The following is a 15,042-nucleotide window of genomic DNA, read 5'->3' on the forward strand; positions in this document are numbered from 1 at the left end:
TCATTTGCAATAAGACTTGCTGACAGCATGTGGTTTTTGGTGAAGTTTGAAAAACATATTAGGAGCTCGATTGAATACTTGATCGAGTTCTCACTCCTATTCTATCATTTATACTTTTTCCACCAAAATAGATGACAGCGGTAAAATAGTGAATGCGTCGGAGATTTATTTAGTCACGAATGCATAAAGAAAATAACTATTTAAATTGCTTAATACTAAACCATAGCATTACATCACAGCTTTCCCTAGTTTGGAAATGCATTTGACATGGTATACAAATGAATTATTGATGTAAATAAATGCTGCAGTATGTGTGCTCCGCAGTCACGTCCTGTATAAAATGGGCCAAAGACTTCACCAAGAACTCAAAAAATGTGTTAGGATGACGTCAATTTACTCACTGATGTCTCTCCAAAAACTTCTCTATTACGACGGAGAATGCCGCAAAGCCAGCACAACCAACACATGCTGCCTTTGGGCCACCTAGAACCACGTCACAACAAACAAGGGAAACTTTAGCATACATAATGAAGGGAAAAATAAAGGCAGAGAGAACAAGTTCATAAAAGGAGAAACGTTTTGATTTTCTATTATTGGTTTGCCGGTTCATTATCCTTTTAGTATACCTCTATTCCTTTCTCATTACAATTTACATCTATCACTCTTTTCATGTCCCTCCCAAGGTTCTACTGTCAAAAAATCTATTCAACTAGTTCTTACCAAATTGTATTATCAGATTCCCAGATACAGCACAAAAGAACATTTAAATATAAAACTGCTTTGAAAAGGAATAAACAGAACAATTTTAAAAATAGCCGTGGAAGGGATTCTTGCCAAGGCTCCCCAAAGAAGAAAAACCTCTTGAGTGTGTTTGGTCAGGGACACCACCTTATGATATCCAAGGATGCCGTGCTCCCTGTTACTGCTCTCCTTTATAGGGAGGCAGCGCTGACTTAGGCAACTATTCTTTCGGGTAGGTATGTTTTTTTAAGTGTAGGGTACTCCATCAAACCTTGGTATTGTATAAGTGGTTTCAAGATTGGGCTCTCTTAAAAGAAGCTGTAGGTAGGTTTCCAAGTTTCAGAGTACACAAGCACCTGCTTGCATTACATCAACATCACTATTGCCTACCATCTTTCATAGCCATTCCCAGAACCCATTCATCAAACCTCATCCTATAACACCAAGGACAATTTCCTTCTACCTTGCAGCTAACATTTCAGTTGAGATGAGCAGAAATAACTGTTTTTCTAAAGTTAAAAGTTCATAGCAATGGATTCAAGCTTCAAAGCACCTGAACCAATTCTTGAAAATGAATCGTCTATGTTTAGGAATATTCATTTTATGCTTTATTTTTATCGTAGTAGGTATATGAAATTCTTGGTATCTTCAGAAAAGGATTTAAATTGAAATATCTAAATACTACAAAAATCACTTTTCTATGATTATTAAATTCTGTTGTGAAACAAGAGTTTAGTGACAATAGAAATTGAGGTTATGAACATTTTCAAAAATAAGTCAGTATGCAAAGCAGAGAGCAGAGCAATGAACTAACTTATGTTGTAAGTTATCATTTTCCCAAACAGGATTAGAGGACTAGAGCATAAGCTCTTGAAAATCAATGATACATTCGTCAACAACCAAGCCTTTTCCCACTAGGTGGAGTCAACTACATGGATATGATCAAACAACACCATAATATTTTGTAATGAATATTTTATATAGAAATATTATTTACTTCAAAAAAAATCTTAAAGGCTATGCCTATAGTTTTTCTTAGTCTCTGCCTCTAGCAATTGACCTATCTCCATCAGACCTACTGTCCTTACCAGGGGCTTCTTCAGGTCATCTCCAATATGCCCAAACCACCAAAGTTTAGTTCCTCATCTTTTCTACAATAATTTGTATATACATTATTTCTTAATGATATATCTGCAAAAGTAAACCACCTCCCAAAGTGCATCTTTTTCTTTTGTGGAACCCAAAGTGTATCTAAGATGAAAATCAAACATATAATAGCAAAGTGCAATCTAGCAGTATCACATTTCCGTGTATAAGGTCTCTAAGTCTGTTCTATACAAGCCTTGCCAGGCCATTTATGTAGTTCATTTGTTAAATTAAGAGAAAGAAAAACATGATAAAATGATGGACAAATAAAGAAAAAAGTGTTACCTTTTGCTGATATTGCACCTCCAGTTGCACATCCAGCAACAACGGTATTTGTTATGTCATGTTTCGCTCGAGCCTGAAAAAATAAAATCAAGGGCCCACGTGGTAAGAAGAATGAACCTCATAATGCTTAATGCAAATATATATTTCCATTCCTCAAATGATCAAATCCATTAGACCTTCTCAACAACACATTCAGCAGCTGAGAATACAAAACCCATAACAGCAAATGCTTTGGCTGAACTCCAACTTCTTCTCCCCATCTGCTTTGCTTGATATATAAGCTGCTGTCTGCCAGTCATTTCCTCTTGCATCAGTGGGTTGTCCAGAGCTCCAAGAAATAAACCCATGAAGATGCCAAGCCCACCCCCTAAAAAGAACATCACAAGAATCCCAAGAAACTCATGAATGGACTGAAACAGTAGCCTAAATCATATAAAAAAAATTATTGGGAATATTAATCTACTTGTCTCACAGACAGTGATAAATCAGCAGTAAGGATGGTGAGTCAAATTATACATAATCCTAAGAATCCCATCTTAGCTGTCCATCATACTAGGTAGGTACTAGTGGTGGAAAGAACATCCTAAATGGAGCTGAAATCTCAAAAAAAACCCTGACTACACTTGAACAATTGATGATAAGTGGTCCACATATTCATATCAGGAAATTCAATTCAGTTAATCAGAGGAGCAAGAAACAAACAAAGAGGTATGCATTAGGGAAAAAAAAGGTGAGGATTGAATGCCATACCCATGACTCCACTGACTACACTGCGCACTGCGCAATTGTTCCAAATGTCTTGACCACGGATTTCCTCAACCGAGGGCAGTCTTATGGGCTCAATCTGAGGCTTCTCTGCTTCTGTTGAGTTCAAAGAACCATTTTCAACTGCTTTACCGGAACCATCAGCCATTTGTAAAGCTCAAATAAAGAATATGCTACAGCTGATTGAAATCCGCACAGATAAATAAATGCCAGTGTTACTACTTCGTAATGAAGCAAAATCACTCAAAATATCTATCAATTTTACAGAATCAATAGGCAAGGACATCGAATCATGCAAAATACTATTTAACAGATGCTATGCTAAATAACAAATTCAAGTGAGCTTGAAACAATGAGAGAAGAGGAAAGAGTACCAATCGGCGGAGCCGCGCAGACGACGGTGGAGGTTCGCCGTGAGGGGAGGACTGCGGCAGAGGTTTCTCCGGTGAGGAAGTTGAAGAATGATGGTGTGCCACGATTGTGCCCATTAGGGTACTTACCTATTTATACAACATACACACATCTTCAATTTCTTACAAATAAGCTCTAAATATATATTATTTTTATTTCAATATTCTTATTGGATTTAGTTCATGTGAAAAAAAAATATATATTAATTTTAAATATTTGATATTTTATAATGGCTTCTTTTACTCTTAAATCATTTAACTTTAGTTAATTTAAGATGTAGAAAAAAATTACTAATTAAGAAAAAAAAATTACAAGTAAGGTAATTAAATTAATTTTAGATGCCTATTTTGATTGGGTGATGAATTTATTATTTAGTATACATAATGTAATTGTATATATTACTTTTAATTTTTCATTCAATAGTTTATTTTTAGTGTTATATTTTTATTAATAAATATTTGTAATTTACTTGAATGTTTTTAATTTATTTTATACAATATTAAATTCATATTGTGGTTTTACATTGTTGTGATACAATTGATTTTTTAATATATCACAATAAACACCCATTTTATTTCTAAAGACAAAAATTTATAAGAAAATAAATTAATGGATTGTTTTTACTTTTAGAATTGTGAATTTTATATATCAAATAACTATATGTAATATAAAAGAATAATGATTATTTATTAATTAAAGAGTATATGGTTGATAGATATTAATTTCCAAAAATATTAATACCATCAATTACAATTTAATCGATCGATGATGGTGAAATTAACATATAAATTTTGTTGAATTTTAAAATAAAAAAATAGATTTTAGAAATTACAAATATATTTAAGGAATAAAAGTATATATTTTTCAATTTTAACGGACTAAGCAAACTTTTATAAATTTGGAGTCCAAAAATATAACTATTCCAAAACTTAATAAATAAAATATAATTAAACCTGAAGCAATCTTATAGCAATCAATCATTGTCAATGGAAGAGTTATTTAGTGAATTTTAAACATGAAATATATAATTTAACAATAAAGATAAAATAAAAAATTTAATCTTTTAATTTTAACCATTCATGCGATTTTTATAATTTTATAATGTTATTTATCTTTGAGAAAGATTTAATTTAATAATTTATATTTCAAAATTTCAAAATAGTCGTTCTATCGATTTAAAATTAACTCTATTATTAATTTAAATACATTGACAATTTAAATAGTCACAAAACAACAAATTATTTTAAAAAGATTAAATAAATAAAAAACACTCCTTTCTTTTCCTCCCTGTATTATCTTTATAGTTTAGCATAAACAAAACCAAATAAATTACAAAAAACAAACACATAAAAAGGTCTTCAATAAAAAAAAAGAGTAATAAAATAAAATAAATAATTGAAAAAAAGGAAGAGAAGTACTAAAATAAAATAAATAATTGAAAAAAAAAAGATAGGAAGCATGTTTGGGAGAATGAGGGTCGATTATTAGTTTACTTTTTAATAGTAACGGTTAAAACGGTCACAATACATTGTTTTTTACAATGCACAAAAGATATAAAATTGATATTAATTTGAAAATTATGACTAAATTGGAGTTTTTAACAATAAAGAAAGTATCATATACACAACTTACAATTATTATGATTAAAAATATAAAATAAATTATACAAATAATATCAATGAATTATAAGGATACGTGCTAGAATTTTATCACCTCTAAAGTTAGATGAAAAAATTAAATAAATTATTATAATTTTAAACATCAAATTCTCATAACTAAAACATATTTTAGTTCTTTTAAATCCTAAAAGCACTTATTTTAATTCCTAAAATTTAATGTTTAAAAGACTGAAATCATATTCTTTTAAAGATTTTGAGAGACTTTTGGAAATACTAGAAAAAGGTTTTTATAAATTTGAGGAACCAAAACTGCAATCACTTTTTATGAACTAAAATCTATGAAACTCGGACACTCCTTTTAAATGGCGTGTCGTATAGGACACCGACACTCATATGACCCATGTAGGACACGTATTCGTGAAGTGTACAATTTAAAAAGTATTTGTTAGATTTCTGACAATTCTAGTACAATTCAACACAATTTTAAAAGAAAAAAATACATTAATTTTCTAAAAAAATCAAACTTTACTGTATAAATTGTTATTATGATTATAAAAATAAGAAACAAATATTTGTGAATCAGTTATGGAAAACATTTTTTTGCACAAAAAAATAATCTGGAACATACTTGTGCACATAAATCTTTATTATCAATTTATATAATTCATAATTATATAATATATAAATTTGTGTTCCCGTGTCCTACATTTTAGAGATTTTACGTATCTCCGTATCCATATCGTATCAATGTCTGTGTTACATAGATTAAAATATAATTAAATCGTAAAAAAATAATATTACAAATAAGCCATCCTTCTTGAGAGTTATTTTGTGAATTTTAAACATAAAAATTTATCAATAAAGACCAAAGCAAAAATAATATATATTTTTTAATTTTAACCATTCTGGTGAGTTTATAATTCATCCATCCCATATAAATAATAAATAGTACTTATTATGTATATTGTGTATTATTAAATATAGGTTAAATTACTTTTTTTATTTTTGTATTGATTTGATTTATTCAGTTTCATCCCTCATTGCAAAAGATATACCAGATGACTAAAAGTTAATGGAGCCAGAAAATTAAATTTTCTGTGTAATGTTGAAGTTTTCGCTAAATAAAAGAAGATTGAAGGTTGCTTTGTCTTTTGTGACATTATCTAACGTAACGTACGAGGAATTAAACCAAATTGGAACTTTGGACTTACATAGGAGAAGGCTGAAACTCCAAGGAACACATCCACACACTGTCTTCTCCAACACCAACAAAACAGTGGAATTCAGAGCTTTCTCCTTTGGTTTTCATTTCATCAAACGGTTTAAGTGCAGTTTCTTCTCTGCAAATTCTGAGGCCATTCATTGGTGGAGTGAGGAAAAAATGAGTGACAATTTGAAGGGAAGAGTCAACGCTCTGGGGGAGCGTCTCAAAATTGGTGGAGCTGAGGTGGGTCGGAAGATGAGTGCTGGAATGAGTTCTGTGAGCTTCAAAGTGAAAGAGTTTTTCCAGGATTCAAGCCATGCTGATAAACTCGTTGGGGAAGCTACCTCTGAGGCCCTTCATCACCCTCACTGGCCCATCATTCTTCATCTCTGTGACTTGATCAATGGTGACCAACTCAACACTGCTGAAGTGGTGCGTGCAATAAAGAAAAGGGTTGTTTCCAAGAGTCCTAGAAGTCAGTATCTGGCTCTGGTTCTGCTTGAAGCATTGGTCAAGAACTGTGACAAGGCTTTCTTGGAGGTGGCAACTGAGAGAGTCCTTGAAGAGATGGTCAAGCTCGTTGATGACCCTTATACTTTTGTTAATAACAGGAATAAGGCTTTGATGATGATTGAGGCATGGGGAGAGTCAACCACTGAACTTCGCTACCTGCCTGTCTATGCACAAACTTACAAGGTACTTTCACAACTTTACATGCTTATCACTGGTCAAATAACAAAACCAAAATATAATAGGTAGGAAATCTCACATCTATTAGAGATTAGATATTTCATTGTATATAAGTAAATACAAACCTCACATTATATATGGTTGAATTAGACTTAAAATTTACTTCTTAATATGGTATCCGAGCATGTTATCATAATATTCGACCATGCCAGATATATACTTGTTAATAAAATTGTGGACAAAAAGTTAAGAATTGAGGCAAACCATGATCTTATCATTGATTACTAGCTCATAAGAGTTGTAATACAATGTTATAAACCAACTCTATTAAGGTGTTACTTGAAGGAATGATCATGAATGGTTTCTTTCATATCTAACACTTTTCTGATGCAGAGTTTGAAATCAAGGGGTATTCGATTCCCTGGTCGTGACAACGAAAGCTTGGCTCCTATTTTCACTCCACCTCGTTCTGGCACTACTCCAGAGGCAGTTGTCAATCATGAACATCTTATGCAGCATGACATTGATGTGCAAAGTTTTTCGCCTGTTACTCCTCCTTCTGCCCCTACTTCAGAGGCTGATGTCAGTCTTGCAGCTCTTATGCAGCATGATGTTCGTGTGAAAAGTTTTACGTCTCAACAAGCAAAGGAAGCTTTTGATGTTGCGAGAAATAGCTTTGAGCTTCTTTCTACCGTGTTATCTTCTTCAATGCAGCAGGATGTTTTAAAGGTATTCTATTTTGTTTTTGTTGTGTTCTAGATTCTTATGTTTCCTTTTCTTGCCCACATTTGAGCTGAAACTTGACAATGATATATATTTTAGATCACAAACAATAATTTATGAGAATCTGACACGTCTCTTAAATGGTGTATTCGTGTCACACACACTATCCTACACTGACACTCGTACAATGATGAAGTATCAAACTTTAAAAAAAAAAAATTGTTGGATTTTTAACCATTCTAATACGATTCTAACAAAATTTTGAAAATGAGAAATTCATTAATTTTCTAAAAACTCAAATTTATTGTATAATTTTTTATTATGATTATAAAAATAATTAACAAATCCTTTTGAACTATGAAAAATATCTTTCTGATAAAAAATATATATTTATATGTATACATAAAGTTTTATTATCAATTTATATAATTTATATTTATATAATATATATATATATTTTATTTTATTTTTTCTCGTGTCTCATGCAACATTTTTTAGAAAGATTATATGTTATTAGATTAGAGGTGATGCATGTCAATTTTTGCCTTATACTCAAAGACCATGTGATCTTGGTTGTGTTTCTATTAAGTTACTATAATGCCGAAGCCTCTTCAAAAAAGTGCATCCTTTTTAATGACCAACTTGTGTATGATCTTTTCAGGATGATTTGATTACCACATTAGTAAAACAGTGCCGTGAGTCCCAGGCTACTGTCCATAGAATCATTGAGACTTCTTGGGATAATGAAGCACTGCTATGTGAGGCCTTGAATATAAATGATGAGATTCAGAAGGTTGTCTCCAGATATGAAGAAATGAAGAAGAAGAAGAAGCATAGAGTTGTTCCACCTGAACCTGAAGTGGGTATGGCACCTATTGCCATAGAAGCTGATGAGTCCCCCCATTTTACAGAAGAGGAGGCCCTGGTTAGAAAGAGTGGAGGTTCAAGAACTGGAGTACAGGGAGGGAGCCAGGATGAGATGTTGGATGATCTTGATGAGATGATATTTGGGAAAAAGGTTAGGGATGGCTTTGATCCAAAGAAACAACAATCATCTGAAGAACATCTCATCTCCTTCTAAAACAAAGCTTCAAATTTCATGTTCATGGCTTCCTGTTTTCGTTTTATACATGCTGATTATGAACCAATATCTGATACCACTTCCCATTATTCTTTTCTTTTTCTTCCTTCTGTTAGCATTCGGTGAAACTATGGTCAATTTCAAGCTTAAAAAAATTGTCATATAACAAAAATGTTAACACATTGTTTTTCTTATTAAAAACATAAAAAAAAGGTAAATGCCCATTTATTACAAGTACAATTTTTCATTTTTTTCCCTATATTTTCTACAAGTGTATATTGTTTTCATATCTACAAAAGAATCACTCTAAAATAATACATTGTGAAATTAGTGTCCGTGGCTTAATTTGTTTTAATTTTCAATAAGAAGTCACTCAATTTAAACCTAAACAATCAAATATAATATAATTTAATATAAAATTTAAATTATGAGTAAAAATTTGTAATTTTTTTTTATACCTTACAAATATTTTTTTTTAAAACAAAAGTAAAATCGAAGCAGTTTTGTGATATGTAGCACATATATGACACGAACATTAATATGATACGAATACTATGGATACAGAGATACGTAAAATCTCTAAAATGTAGGTTATAAGGACACGAAGATGTTTTTCATAACTGATTCACAAGGATTTGTTTCTTATTTTTATAATCATAATAACAGTTTATACAATAAAGTTTGAATTTTGAGAAAATTAATGTATTTTTCATTTTTAAAATTATGTTTGAACTGTACTAGAATTGTTAGAAATCTAATAAATATTTTTTGAATTGAACACTTCACGGATACATGTTTTACCGGTGTTATACAAGTGTCAGTGTCCAATATCCGAATACGTCCGAGTTTATAGTTTTGTGTATATTTCATGTATTATACAAAGTAAAGATTAAACAAGAAGCCAAAATGTGAAAAATACATTAAAAGTTAAAAAAAGAAACTATTTAAAAATGAGTATAGATTTGCACCCATGGATAAGCACTATAACGAAAGACAAGTGTATTGAGAATTTGAGAAAGATTACCTGTTGTTATCGTTGGATATGAGTTGTGTTGTGTCTGTAAATTTTTGGGTGCAGTGATCCATTGCACGTAACAATGGCCGGAAAGTACATCCCGCGATCCAAATCGCGAACCACTCTCTTCCTCTTCCTTCTCGCTTTCTCTCTCCTCTTCATCCTCTTCTCTCTCTCTCCTCTCCGCTCCCCTCTCCTTTCCCCCACCAATGTCCGCGTTCCCGATGCCGAAACCTCCTTCGTCGCCTCCCTCGACCGCTTCCTCGCCGCCGCTCCCTCGCCACCCTCCCTTTCCGACGACACCGCGCACGCCGAACAACAGAACCTCGTCACCAAGCTCGACGACGCCGTTTATGGCTCCGAGATGGACAGACTCTACTCTGATCCTTACTACCCGCTCTCCCTTCCCCTTAGGGTTTACGTCTACGACATGCCCCCCAAGTTCACCTACGATTTGCTCTGGCTCTTCAAGAAGACCTACCGAGACACCTCCAATCTCACCTCCAATGGAAGTCCCGTTCACCGTCTCATCGAACAGGTTTCGTCCTTCTCCGTCCGTTTCTCCTCGATTAATTCCCTCACCGTTTGTTGATCTGTCAATTGCGTCGGTTGGTTGTGATTGTGAATGCAGCACTCCATTGATTACTGGCTCTGGGCTGATCTCATCGCTCCCCAATCGGAGAGGCTCTTGAACAGTGTCGTTAGGGTTCACCGACAGGAGGAGGCTGATTTGTTCTACGTACCCTTCTTTACCACTATCAGCTTTTTCCTCATGGAAAAACAACAATGCAAGGCCCTTTATAGGGTGTGAGTGCTCTTCTAATGCTCTCCCTTTTTTTTTCTTCTCCTTATGTTTCCTTCTTTTTGTTATCCATTAACCACCATTTTCATTCTCCATCTCTTACCCTTCTCTTCCTTACATAATAGAACCATGCAAGTTATTCCCCAAGTAATAAATGTCCATAGTATAAGGACTAATTTGAATGGTTTTTCAATATTTAGGAGATTATATACAATGCATATCTTAAAAAACTAATATTTAGGAGAGAGGGTAATAGGAAATTGAGAGTGCTAGAACCTTGTTTTTCTGGTTTTTGATGGCTGGTGCAATGGGGATAAGTATGCCTGGTGTTGTTGTGGATGCAGGAAGCTTTGAAGTGGATCACAGATCAACCTGCATGGAAGCGCTCTGGTGGTAGAGATCACATAATCCCTGTGCATCATCCCTGGTCTTTTAAGTCTGTTCGAAAATTCGTGAAGAATGCAATATGGTTGTTGCCTGACATGGATTCCACCGGGAACTGGTCATTTTTTAACTTGCACACAACTTTATAAATTCAATGCTATTGTTTGTTGGAAATGTTATCCAGTGATCCTCTTCCTCTTTCAGGTACAAGCCAGGACAGGTTTTTCTGGAGAAAGACCTGATTCTTCCATATGTTCCCAATCTTGATTTATGTGATGCCAGGTGTTTGACTGAGTCAAGACCGAAGAGAAATATGCTACTTTTCTTTCGGGGCCGGCTCAAGAGAAATGCGGTTAGCATATTGTGTGATAGCTCGTTAATTTCTTGACTGGCAGGTGGAACCTTTGAAAGTTCTATCTGCATATGATGTCACTTCACTTGAAATCTAGAAATCTGAATTGTTAATAGCTTGTCTATTCCATCTTATGTTGAAGTAGCAATTTTGTCAATGGAGGAGGGTAACAGTATATTTTTCTGGTTTTGTGACATTAGCCCTTCGGAGTTAGAACTAACTTTAAGCAAAGCAACTAAATTCAGAATTTTGGTGTGCGGGAAAAGCCCCCCTTGTCACCAAAATAGTTAGAATTTTTTTATCAAGAAAAAAACTATTGTTGCTTTGAAAATGCTATGTATAATAAATTATTTCTTTCCGTATAATTTTCTGTTTACTCTTAGTTTAAAATCAGCCTTAAGAGCTGATATTGACGAAACTATATTTTTATACTTTCTTAGCTAGAAATCTGATCATGGTTTACCCTACATTTGTATGCAGCATTCTCAATTTTTTTGTCACTTACATGGCTGCATGTTTTTATATTCTGAGTTTAGTTGCTTTTTTTTTCCATCTTGTTATAGGGAGGAAAGATACGCTCTAAACTCGTAGCTGAATTAAGTGGTGCTGATGGTGTGAGTATAGAGGAGGGAACAGCTGGGGATGGGGGAAAAGAAGCTGCTCAAATTGGCATGCGCAAGTAATATAAGTTCAGCACTTGGATAAAAGTACTCTGGTTACTTATTTTGTTGTATTTATTTGCTTGCCTTGCACTTCATAGGTCTCTATTTTGCCTAAGCCCAGCTGGTGACACTCCATCCTCTGCTAGATTATTTGATGCTATTGTTAGTGGATGCATTCCAGTTATAATAAGTGATGAGCTGGAGCTTCCTTTTGAAGGAATACTCGATTACAGGAAGGTGTGTATGTATGCATTTATACCATGTAGTTGATTACTAAGAACGTAATTCAGAGTTAATGGTATAATTGCTATAAAATAATGGCTAAAATGGCTTGCTAGCTTTGGATGGTATTTGTTTTGGTGTGGACTGTGTGACAAGGCGCAATGGGAATATCTGTTGGTTTATATATGTGTACAGCAGGACATAATAGCCAATCTTATTTTACACAGTACCTACTATTTTAGATGATTAATATTGACAGATATGTTATTGCAAGACACGATTATGTCATTAAATAAGTTTGTTTTAATAACTCGTTCTCTGAAAATGTAGTAGATTTGTTTAGAAAAATAAATTACTGAAGAAAAATAAAAAGATCCCCTCAAGCATTAAAAAAAGAGCACAGGGGGATAGCAGAAACCCAAAAAAATCCAGCAGGGCCATCCAGTTTATCTGACTCTATGTATTGAAGCTGGAGTTGACAATACCAACAAGATAGCCATGGCCTATGTGCCTGACACCAGAGAAAAACTATAACCATAATCCTAACCTAAGACTTAAGTGTAGGGAGACAAAGGTACACACATTCTATTTCAACCAAATGCACCAAAGAACAATATAGATTGCACACTCTTACTGAATTTGGGCCTCTTGTTAATTAAAACCCTTTTACTGCACACTCCAAGGTAACACACACCCAGTGACCAAAACCGCATTATTGTCTCTGATATGCCAATGCTGTATGATTATGTGATAACTCGGAGCCTTATGAGTTGTTATTTTTTTTTATGGGAATTTGTCGTATATGCAGATAGCATTGTTCATTTCCTCTAATGATGCCGTAAAGCCAGGTTGGCTTTTGAAATATTTAAAAGGCATTAGACCTGCTCATATCAAAGAAATGCAACAAAATCTTGCCAAGGTTTGTAATTCCCTTCATGTAGAATTTAATGTAACTAATTTTTCATTTTCTCAAATTGAGTTGTGCATTGTCTTGCTTTCTTGTTTGATGTTTTTTTTTTCTTTTCAGTATTCAAGGCATTTCCTGTATTCTAGTCCAGCTCAACCTTTGGGTCCTGAAGACTTGGTTTGGAAAATGGTTTGCTACTGTTTGTTTTGCTATTTAAGTTTCTGTTCCTATTATTCTTTCTAGGTTCTTTGTTCACATGAACTTAAGCTTGGGTTTAGCCCTCATCTTTCCCATCGAGTGGTTTCTTCCATTATAGTTTTGGAAAAAGAGTGCAATTATTCTTTTTTATTCGGTTGTTCCATAGATTTTGATAAGTTTATTTCTGGACGCCATATAATGAAGTATGTTTAATATTGACACACATAGTTAGCTGTAGTGTTTCACTTTCACGGACTTGGTACCTTAAAATAAATTTTGGGTTGCTTTTTGTTTTACAGAAGTTTTACTTTGCTTTAAAAGCTGTGACTATAGCCTTTTTGTTTTCTAGATTTTATCAGGAGTTTGTGTGGACAAATTTCTCCATAAACACGTTTTAAAGAGAAAAATATGACCAGTAAAGAAAGGTGGCAATCAGAATATGTTAAGGTTTAATATTGAAAGACGTAGTTAACTGCAGTGTTTTGCTTTCACAGACTTGTTACCCTAAAATAAGTTTTGGGTTACTTATGTTTTCCGGAAGTTTTACTTTGATTTAAAAGTTGTGACTATAGCCTTTATTTTCTAGATTTTATTAGGGGCATGACAAATATCTCTATAAGCACTTCTAAAAGAGAAAAGTAAGAAGAAAAAAATTAAATGACTTTGTCCATAACTTAAAAACAAGAATTTAGAGAAATTATATGAGAAATTTCCTACAAATTGGCTAGTGCCAAATTTAGCTTATAGAGAAACTCGTTTATTTTTTTCTATTAGAAGTGCTTCCAAACAGGCCTAGGTAAGATTATTTATTTGTAGCACAACACAACTACTCCTGCGGTGGTTAGATGTTTGTTTAAAAGAGATATAAAAGAATGAAATATCATTCTGCTGGCAACATCGATACTATTAATTTATATTTACTTGGATTACTGTGTATTTTGTCAATGATTGGATCAAATTTAGAAAATATTCCTTATATCATACTAATGTTATTCTTTTCTGTAGAACTTAGTATTATATGTATATTTAATTTGTGTTGGAAACCATCAGAAATATCTGTGATGTTTCCTACCTTTATGTTGAGTGTATTCTGGGGCTTGTCTTTTGGAAGGCATCTCCTTTACTATGGTTCTCTCTGTTTGATGCTACAGATGGCTGGGAAGTTGGTGAACATCAAGCTTCACACAAGAAGATCTCAACGTGTAGTGGAAGGATCTAGAAATCTGTGTACTTGTGAATGCAGGCCTGCCAATATTACTAATACTGCTTCAATGATTTCTTGAATCGCTTTGTTTTCTTTATAATTGTATTATCTACGGTTTTGCTCATCCCCTCTGTATTGTCTCCTGCAATGTTTTTTTTTTTTTGTATTCTTTGGTTGGCTAGTTTGTTGTATAACTTCGATAGTACTTGACGGAAAGGGAATTTAAATGATAATCAAATATCATAATTGCCTCTTAAGTTCTTTTTTGAGGACCAAATTTGACTAGGCTAAAGGCCCAATGCTCACTTATTTTATTTTCATTCAGGGATTAGCAATAGATGAAGACTAATTTAATGATATATAATTATTATAAATAACTAACATTACTAATCAAATTTCATTGTTTGCAGAGGTGATTGTGATTTGTGAGGCTTCTATACTGAGTTATTATACCCGTTTATATCATTTGACAGTTTTAATATTTTTTTCAGAGTTGGCAATCGTTTGAAATGTGTGACGAATAATGAAAATGAATATGTTAATCCTGAAAATGCTAGTGTTCCTAAGGCTATCATTGATCAACGGTGTTATGAATATTCAAACTTAAATATATATATATATATATACACCG

At 33.2% G+C, this 15,042-nt stretch overlaps 3 protein-coding genes across 3 annotated transcripts; 2 read left to right on the forward strand and 1 right to left on the reverse strand.

Moving 5' to 3' along the window:
• Positions 1–180: 180 nt before the first annotated feature.
• Positions 181–3,459, reverse strand: LOC137821687 (mitochondrial import inner membrane translocase subunit TIM22-4). The gene is made up of 5 exons (XM_068626398.2): positions 3,312–3,459; positions 2,923–3,116; positions 2,349–2,539; positions 2,173–2,245; positions 181–483 (listed from the first exon to the last, which is right to left on the reverse strand). Exons 2-5 carry the CDS (start codon positions 3,083–3,085, stop codon positions 398–400), a joined length of 513 nt encoding a protein of 170 aa, XP_068482499.2. The 5' UTR covers positions 3,086–3,116; positions 3,312–3,459; the 3' UTR covers positions 181–397.
• Positions 3,460–6,072: 2,613 nt separating this feature from the next.
• Positions 6,073–8,795, forward strand: LOC137822506 (TOM1-like protein 1). The gene is made up of 3 exons (XM_068627406.2): positions 6,073–6,867; positions 7,255–7,590; positions 8,246–8,795. The coding sequence occupies exons 1-3, from the start codon at positions 6,349–6,351 to the stop codon at positions 8,663–8,665; spliced, it is 1,275 nt and encodes a 424-aa protein (XP_068483507.2). The 5' UTR covers positions 6,073–6,348; the 3' UTR covers positions 8,666–8,795.
• Positions 8,796–9,617: 822 nt separating this feature from the next.
• Positions 9,618–14,688, forward strand: LOC137822496 (Exostosin family protein). The gene is made up of 9 exons (XM_068627395.2): positions 9,618–10,218; positions 10,312–10,485; positions 10,827–10,984; positions 11,071–11,218; positions 11,782–11,897; positions 11,979–12,117; positions 12,911–13,021; positions 13,130–13,198; positions 14,359–14,688. The coding sequence occupies exons 1-9, from the start codon at positions 9,763–9,765 to the stop codon at positions 14,488–14,490; spliced, it is 1,503 nt and encodes a 500-aa protein (XP_068483496.2). The 5' UTR covers positions 9,618–9,762; the 3' UTR covers positions 14,491–14,688.
• Positions 14,689–15,042: the final 354 nt, after the last annotated feature.

This window comes from Phaseolus vulgaris, chromosome 11 (genome assembly GCF_051622355.1).
Source record: "Phaseolus vulgaris cultivar YP4 chromosome 11, ASM5162235v1, whole genome shotgun sequence".
In the NCBI taxonomy this organism is placed as follows: Eukaryota; Viridiplantae; Streptophyta; class Magnoliopsida; order Fabales; family Fabaceae; genus Phaseolus; species Phaseolus vulgaris.

What these genes read in the sequence shown, in the direction of transcription:
- LOC137821687 (XM_068626398.2), bottom strand. Translation starts at nt 3,085, where the DNA reads ATGGCTGATGGTTCCGGTAAAGCAGTTGAAAATGGTTCTTTGAACTCA. An exon ending in TGTAGTCAGTGGAGTCATGG is followed by an intron (nt 2,540 to 2,922) that starts GTATGGCATTCA and finishes TGTTCTTTTTAG; the next exon opens with GGGGTGGGCTTGGCATCTTC. An exon ending in CTGAATGTGTTGTTGAGAAG is followed by an intron (nt 2,246 to 2,348) that starts GTCTAATGGATT and finishes TTATTTTTTCAG; the next exon opens with GCTCGAGCGAAACATGACAT.
- LOC137822506 (XM_068627406.2), top strand. Translation starts at nt 6,349, where the DNA reads ATGAGTGACAATTTGAAGGGAAGAGTCAACGCTCTGGGGGAGCGTCTC. An exon ending in TCTATGCACAAACTTACAAG is followed by an intron (nt 6,868 to 7,254) that starts GTACTTTCACAA and finishes TTTCTGATGCAG; the next exon opens with AGTTTGAAATCAAGGGGTAT. An exon ending in TGCAGCAGGATGTTTTAAAG is followed by an intron (nt 7,591 to 8,245) that starts GTATTCTATTTT and finishes TGATCTTTTCAG; the next exon opens with GATGATTTGATTACCACATT.
- LOC137822496 (XM_068627395.2), top strand. Translation starts at nt 9,763, where the DNA reads ATGGCCGGAAAGTACATCCCGCGATCCAAATCGCGAACCACTCTCTTC. An exon ending in TTCACCGTCTCATCGAACAG is followed by an intron (nt 10,219 to 10,311) that starts GTTTCGTCCTTC and finishes TTGTGAATGCAG; the next exon opens with CACTCCATTGATTACTGGCT. An exon ending in TGCAACAAAATCTTGCCAAG is followed by an intron (nt 13,022 to 13,129) that starts GTTTGTAATTCC and finishes TTTTCTTTTCAG; the next exon opens with TATTCAAGGCATTTCCTGTA.